This window comes from Empidonax traillii, unplaced genomic scaffold, assembly GCF_003031625.1.
Source record: "Empidonax traillii isolate 1590-97213 ecotype Southwest subspecies unplaced genomic scaffold, ASM303162v1 scaffold494:size460735, whole genome shotgun sequence".
NCBI classification, from domain to species: domain Eukaryota; kingdom Metazoa; phylum Chordata; class Aves; order Passeriformes; family Tyrannidae; genus Empidonax; species Empidonax traillii.
Genome location: NW_020955687.1, coordinates 53,068 through 60,552, shown reverse-complemented (window position 1 = coordinate 60,552; position 7,485 = coordinate 53,068). Strand labels below are relative to the sequence as shown.

Sequence of the window (7,485 nt, the reverse complement as noted above, 5' to 3'; positions counted from 1 at the left end):
GTTTTATAAAGGTAGCGTTGGCTGAACAACTGCAGGTAAAAAGGAGACAGGAGTTCAGTGTGACATGGCAGTGAATGTGGTACCGGGAGGTTGCTGGCCTGAATACGAGGAACTGAGAAGTCACCATCTGGCACACAGAGAACACGAGGCTTGCAACAGTGACCGCAAGTAACGTGGAAAACTACCCGTGACCTATGTGGCTTGGCCTGTGATGGGAGGGTCACAAAGCAAGCAAAACAAGCAACAGAAGCAGTATAAATGCATATACTGAGGGCCTCTGAACTGATTCAGGGTCTGAACACAACAGTCATGCAATGGAGCTGAGGGGTGGATAAGAGCAAGCAGATAGCTGCGGGAGTGGTGACCTGATCCCAAGAGGGAAGAGAAGAGCCTCTTCTCCTGCTCTGCCGCCCATGCTAAGCTAAGAAAGCTGTGTATAACAGTAACAACCTCAGTCACGGTCATTTCCTTCACGGGGTGGATTCTCGTTGCCCCAGGTTGTAAGATACAAGCAGCACCCCAGACAGGCACGTGGACGGCGCAAGTTCGTCCCCGATTCCCAGGAAACTCCTGCAGTGATGTGCGGACTGTGCCCTAAGCCTGGAGCTGCACGCGGGGCCTGGAGCCGCTCTTCCCTCGCATGGGGACAATCCCAGGGGGAGCAGCGGGCTGTCCCGTGAGAAGGGGAGCGGGCACACGCGGGGGGAACGAGGTGCCAGTGCCCGTGAGCCACAGCCACAGCCACTGCCACTGCCACAGCCACTGCCACTGCCACAGCCATTGCCACAGCCACTGCCACTGTCACTGCCATTGCCACAGCCACTGCCACAGCCACTGCCACAGCCACTGCCACAGCCACAGCCACTGCCACAGCCACAGCCACTGCCACTGCCCACGCAGGGAGCAGCCACGGGGCTCCGCACGCTGCCCCCCGCCCAGCCGCAGCGCCTCACAACAGGGGCAACTTACTGGCTTTCACTCCGCTCCCGAGGCAACCCGAGGGCTGCCCAGCCTCGTCCCGCACGTCCCCCTGCAGCGGTCCCCGCGGCTCCGCACCGCAGCGATGCCAGCGAGTCCCTCCCCGCCGCTGGCAGCGCCGCTAACACCTCCTGGACGTGCGGGGAAGCTCCGTGCCCGCCGCCGGCTGATCTCCCGCGGGGACACCCCCCGGTCGCTCCCCGCCCTGCCGGGTGCACCCCGGAGCCGCGTGGCGGGGCCCGGCTGCTGTCCCGCCGGGACGCCCCCGCTCCCAGCGCCCCTCCCGCCCCCGCCATGAGGGGGCGCCCCCCCGTCCCCCCCCCCCCTCCCCGCGGGTCGCGCCGCCTGTTGTTTGTCCGGGCTCCCCGCGGCCGCCGGGGGGCGGGGCCGGGGCGCGGCGGCCAATCAGGCGGCGCCGCCGGCGGCGCGTCGGTGGCAGTGGCGGCCGGAGCGGGCCGGGAGGGCGCACGCAGCGCGAGCGCCGCTCCGTTGCCCGCGCGGGCGGAGCGGAGCGGAGCGGAGCGGGGCGGGGGGCGCCAGGCGGATCCCGGCTCCGGGCAGTCGCGGCCCGGGACATGGCGGCGGCGGCGGCGGCGGCCGCTCGGCGGCGGCGGCGGCGTCCCTGGGCCCTGCTGTGCCTGGCGGCGGCCGCGCTGCTCTGCCCCGCGGTGGCCGGTGAGTGCGCGCGGGTGCGGGGGGAGGCGGGCGCGGAGGGAGGGAGGGAGGGAGGGAGGGAGCAGGCGCGGCCGGGGCTGGGAGTGGGGGGGGCGGGTGGGGAGAGCGGCGGGGGGCTGCGGGTCCCCGCCGGTTCCTTTCAACAACATGGCGGAGGGGCCGGCTGGGGCGGAGTCACCGCCCCCCCACCCCCGGTGTCCGAGCCCGGCGGGGACCGCTCGGCCCTTTGTTGGAGGAGCGCGGCGGCGGCTCCGAGGGAGGAGGGGCAGTGGGAGCTCCCCGCCGCTATCGCCTCGTCCCCGCCCGCCAGCGCTCCGGGCGGCGTCTGCCCGGGGTAACTTTCCCGCGACCGCCCCGGCCCCCGTCCCCGCGGGGATTGTGGCCGTGGCCCGCGAAGGGAACTTTGTTATCGCTGGCGGAGCACCCTCGCCCCTCCCTCTCTCCCCGCGGACAGAGGAGCCCCTGAGGGCCCCCCGGCTCCGGCCCGGGGTGGGCCGGCAGCGGGAGGAGCGGCAGCCCCCGGACGCTCGGAGGCGGTGCCGGCGCGGAGCGGGGCCGGAGGAGCGGGCGGTGCGGATACGTGTTGAATGTTCCACGTAGCGGGACTGACAAGAGGCTGCCCCGGCTCCGGTCGCGACACAGCACGGTGTGCCCAGCACCTCCTGGCCAGGGTGCTCGGTGAGCACCAGGCTGTGTGAAAATTAAATCCCTGGTGGATGTTGTACGGCGAAGCGGTTTTGTTCCTCTGGCCTTCTGTACCTATGCTCTTTTGCGAGAGAGATCTGATATCAGAGCTGTGCTGTTGCAGAGCTAATGCATGAAACAGGAGTGTTTAACAGCATTCATAAATACAAGAGTTGTCACTTTTTTTCTTTTTTTTTTTTTTTAAGGCCGCTTCATTCTGCGGTTAGCAGTTTGGGAAAAAGGTCCTAACAGGGCATACAACTGTTTGAGACATGAATCCTGACTCAGGTTTCAGTTTCATCTGTATTAAGTTAGGTGATGACGACAGATACACAAAATCTGCATTTTATAAACAGTCCACTTATTAAACTCTTCCGTGGTTGGATTATATATTGCTTTGGGGTTTAAAGAGGAAGTGAGAAGCACCACAACTTCTTCAGTTACAGCTTCGATCTGGATCTTCACCACGCTGTTCATAATTCAATCTAAACTGGTACTCATGCTGTAAAAAAAAAAAAAAAAAAAAAAAAATTACTTAAATAAAGCGTAGCTTGCTATACTAAAATATGGCGTTAATCACCCATATTCTTATTGAAGATGGTAGTGAATCTCTGATGTGGAAACAGTCAAATAAGTTCAAATTACCCATGTGTTCTTGAAAAGGTGCGTCAGGCTTTAATAATTTAAAGCTTTCTTATGTAACAGATTCAATTTAGATGTTGACTGAAATTTTACTTCGATTTTAGCTTTGAACTTTTCCCTTTTAATGTCTCTCATCAATCAACAGTTTCCCCTTAATCTCAAGCACGACATTAAAGTCTAAAAGCTTTATGTGAGAACAAGGCAATAGACTCCAGTGCAAAAGCTTAGGCATGGTACTGGTGGTGTGTTACCTTTTGTTTAAAAAGGGAGAAATCCTTTCTGTGCAAGGGGAATGGGGAGGGATCCAGAGTTCTTGATCCATAACTCATAGAGAGGCCCTGGTACTGGTAAGGAGTTAATTTGCTAAACGTTGTGTCTAAGCTGACAAAATGAATATAAGCTTTCTGGTTTTCACTGTGTAAGTCTTTATTCTCGACGAAATTCCGGGGAGTCACCTCTTGGAAACTCTTGCAATCACATAATTGCTTTTAACCTCAAATAGAGATAGTAATCTGATTTATATGGTGGAATGAATTTAAAAGTGCAAAGGAAGATCTTTCTTATTTCTGTTTTTGTAACACTAGTTGCATTATAACCTAGCCTTTTAATTTTAACTTTGTTCTGGTTTTTTATTTATGTAAATGTATTTATTTATATCGTACTCTTCTAGGAAAGATACACTAACAATTTTTCTGGTATCTTGCTGTAAGAGGCCTGAAAATACCTGTGGGTAGTGTTACCGATGAGAGGCAAAAAACCTGATAGTGCCATTTGGCACCTGCACTACAGAGAATATAATGCCACTTTTTTGAAGCTCAGATTTTACGTGAGGTTTTATCATTGCTTGCAAGTTGAGGGTAGGGCCTTAATAAACTAGGTCGTCTGTTTTCTTGAGTGCATCACTTTGGTTGGTAAAACCTGCTCTTTGCAGTGGAAGTTTTGCTTAACAAGGATGAATGAAATGTATGGGAAAGTTTTCCTGAAGACTTGATATCCGGTGCTGTTACTTAATAAGAGTTAAACTTAAGTAGTGCATTTGTGAGAAAAATGCATTAGTGAAGGTCATGAACTATCATGATTTTAAAAACTGTACCTATGTCCCAGATATTTTAAGACCTAAGCGTTTTTGTGTCTTGAGCTAGAAGAGTTCAGAGCGGATGATTCAGGTGTATTGTTTGAGGGGATTGAACTAGAGACGCAGAAGCTGACAGCACTGTTCTGTATTATGCTTTTTTGCTTCTGGCAAATTTTATTGCAGAGGGAAAAAAACTACCAGTGAGCACTAAAGCTCTCTTGCTCATCCTCCCAAAATCTATTAATCTCTTGCACAGCACAGCTGTACTCCTTTATCCCTTGAAACTCTGCATCTTGTGGAACCAAGAGATCTAATTGTTCTTCTGGTGAGATTTTTGTTTCAAAAATTGTATTTTCCATGAGAGAAGAGTTAGATTCTTCTCTTGTGATATTATTTTTTTGGTGTTAGGGTCCTGAGAGTAGTTGTATTTTTTAAATTTGTAAAACAAAGATATATTATAAAATTGTTAATTGCTTTTAATGAGTTATGAGTTGGGGTTGTTGGGTTTTTGTTGTGGTTTGTTTTTTTTTTTTTTATTAGAGCACCTTGCAAGTTTTAACTGATGTAATACCCCTTGTTAGCATTCTTCAAGAGACAATATTTCAACATATGACTTCCAATTAAAAATTCTTTGGCTGAAGGTGGTGGTGTATGCTAAGCTGTCTAGTTGAAGCAGTTCTGCAGGATGTTAACAAACATTACATCCTGATTCACAGGGTTTTATGTAATTCTAAACATAAAGACGACAATTTTCTTACTTCAGAAAGACAACAGATACAAGAAAGACTGTTTCAATAGATAACAAATGGTACAGGCTTGTAAAAAGTGAAGTGCATAGGGTGTACTTAATTTTTTTCGCATTTTGTATATAGTATTAATATCTGAGCTCTTGGGGACCAGCTTATTTTAAGTCTTGTCCAGCTGCATGGTTTCAGGATCTCGTTTATGCTGCCAGTTTGCTTAACCCTCACCAGGGACTTTCCAAGCTGCAACACCCATGCAAGAGAGACTTCTTAAAGGGAAGGCAAAACTGTCACACTCAGAGTCTGAGCAATTACACAAGTAATTGTCTTCATCATGAGAGGTTAATCCATTTTTAAATCAGACTGAGATATGAGAAATATGTTGTTGATAACTTCTGTGACACGATATGTGTCATAAAGCACACACACCCCCACTTCCAGAACTGTGTTGTCTCACTGTTTGCCTTTATGGTAGTCAGTCTTACAGAGCAGGAATGATTATGTAGAATAGTCTTGGTGAACTGAGAAAATGCAATAGAGAAGGAACTAGATCACAGTGTTGACCCAATTTTTGCTCTAGGCTATGTCCCTGGTTGTCTATATAACTTTCACTGCATTTATGTAGCTGTCTGTGCTGTAATTTCCCAAGCCTTGTATCACTCAAACAGACATGACCTTTCATTACTTGGTAGGGGAGCTTCATGCTAGTGGTTCCATCCAAACACTATTGTAATACTTAAAAATAATTCTCTGGCCTGGAAAATATGGACTAAGTCTTGAGTGAAAACTTTTTTTCCTCCTCTTTTAATTTAATAATTTTGAAAGAGTTCTAGAGTTCTTTGTAATAATAGATTTAAAAGGTGTTTTCCAAATTTGTACTGGAATGCATCTTACCTGAAAGATCTTACTGGCTCTGGAAGATCAGCTTACATCAGAGTTGTCATTCTCTCATCCCATTCTGTTAACAATCCATTCTAGAAATGTATGTATTCATTTAAGTGAAGGGGGAGACCTGACTAATTTCTGTCTGAGTTCTTAAAATTACTATAGTGCTTCTCTGAGAAGAAGAGGGACTACTGGAATACAAAGCAAAAATTTATGTCTCCAAGAGGACAAACAGTATGGTTTGGGTTTTCTTGTATCAGTTAAAAGTGAAAACACTTCCTTATAGGAATGATTTAACTACAGTTGGTCCTTGGCATCTCCTCATCTCAGTGATGTTAAATGTCATCTACAATGTGTTCATGTCTGTTGTTTTACCACAGATAACTGGAGACTGACACATGGGCAAAGATACTCCAATTTCAAATTCTCTCATCCTGGTATGGATCGTTGCTAAAGAGGCTGAAATAGTTTTCCTGTTAGTAAAATATGGAAATTCTACTTTTACCTGCTCGAGTTGGAAGGCACGAGGAGTCATAAATGGCCAAAGTAGGAGGGGGCCAAAGCATTTTTATCGGGTTTGTTATTTTTAAAAGCATGTCCACTAGAGAGCAGCAAAAACCTGTATTCCTGGGAGCTTTGGCTGATTCAGCTGATTAGGCATTGTCTTCCCCTCTTATGGGAGGGGGAGAGGAGCTTCAGAAGGAAGTAGTGATCTGCTTTTGCAGAGGAAATCATTCTGTTGTGTGTCACAGCTGCTGGGTCTCGGCAGGAGAGGAAAAGGTAGTGGCATCGAGCAGGAACAAAAGTTTATATTGTATCAAAGTGCTCTAATTGAGAATTCTGTAGCAAAAGAGAGGTGAGAACCCAGCGAAGGAGGAAGATGCCAGTGTGTTATTTAGTCATGGTCGTAACAGTGTGTCTGTACAGGCTCCAAGATCGGGAAGATGAATAAGTTTAACAAGGTCGACCCAAAAGTAATTTTTCACTTCAGGTTGCTTGGCCTCTGTACCGTGACTAAATGTAAATATATCTCACTGAATATCTGTCTTTTGCTGTAGGCATTCAGATACATGTGTAGTTATGATGAGCTAAAAATACCATTTAAATAGAAAAAAAAAGTGTCATAGATGAAACAAGTGAGATAAAGGCATGCTTGTTAAAAAAGTTGCAAGAAAGTGTGTGAACATTTTAGGAAACTTTTCAAGGTTTTAATGGGTTAAAAATAATTCCCTCAGGTATAAATTGCCAAAGGCACAGCAACAGGAAAATAAATATTGAATGTTCTTATAGCTAAGCTCTGAATAATAACTTGCCTTGCTTCCCTGGTGGATGGGGAGTAGAGATAGGGGTGGGAAATTTCGTCTTCAAAAAGTGATGCTGTTAAGATTCACCTTCCCATGTGCCAGTTGTCACTTCACTTCCCTTCTAATTACTTTTTTTCAATAACCTTCACAGTAAACAAATTTTGCAATCCCATTTGTGGGGTTGTTCCTCCTCCTTTTTTCTGACTGGTCTGTGTGCTGGTAGTAGGGTTATCTTTCTGTCGTGGGTCCTTAAAACTTGATCAGGTCTTTTCAGTAACAGTAGAGGATGATTTGCATTTATCTGGTTTGATTCAAGACCTTGCAGGAAGGAGGTGTTTTTGGAAAATGTTTCTCAGAATCCACACTTTGAGATGACATATGTATATATTTGAGATCAAATCACCATTTATTTAAATTCATGATATACAGTGATAGAGAGGGTGTAAAATCCAAGGCAGTCCAGGTGGTTATATCAAACTCTTCAATTTAAGTCAAGTGC

At 47.8% G+C, this 7,485-nt stretch overlaps 1 protein-coding gene across 1 annotated transcript in view; it reads left to right on the top strand.

Annotated features, from left to right (window-relative positions):
- The first annotated feature begins 1,546 nt into the window (after nt 1–1,546).
- The window catches only part of TGFBR1 (transforming growth factor beta receptor 1), a 31,584-nt gene continuing 25,645 nt past the window's right edge, over nt 1,547–7,485 (top strand). The window contains exon 1 of the mRNA XM_027896350.1: nt 1,547–1,653. Coding sequence (XP_027752151.1) covers nt 1,554–1,653 — 100 coding nt within the window. The 5' untranslated portion in view covers nt 1,547–1,553. The remainder of the gene's footprint in view (nt 1,654–7,485) is intronic.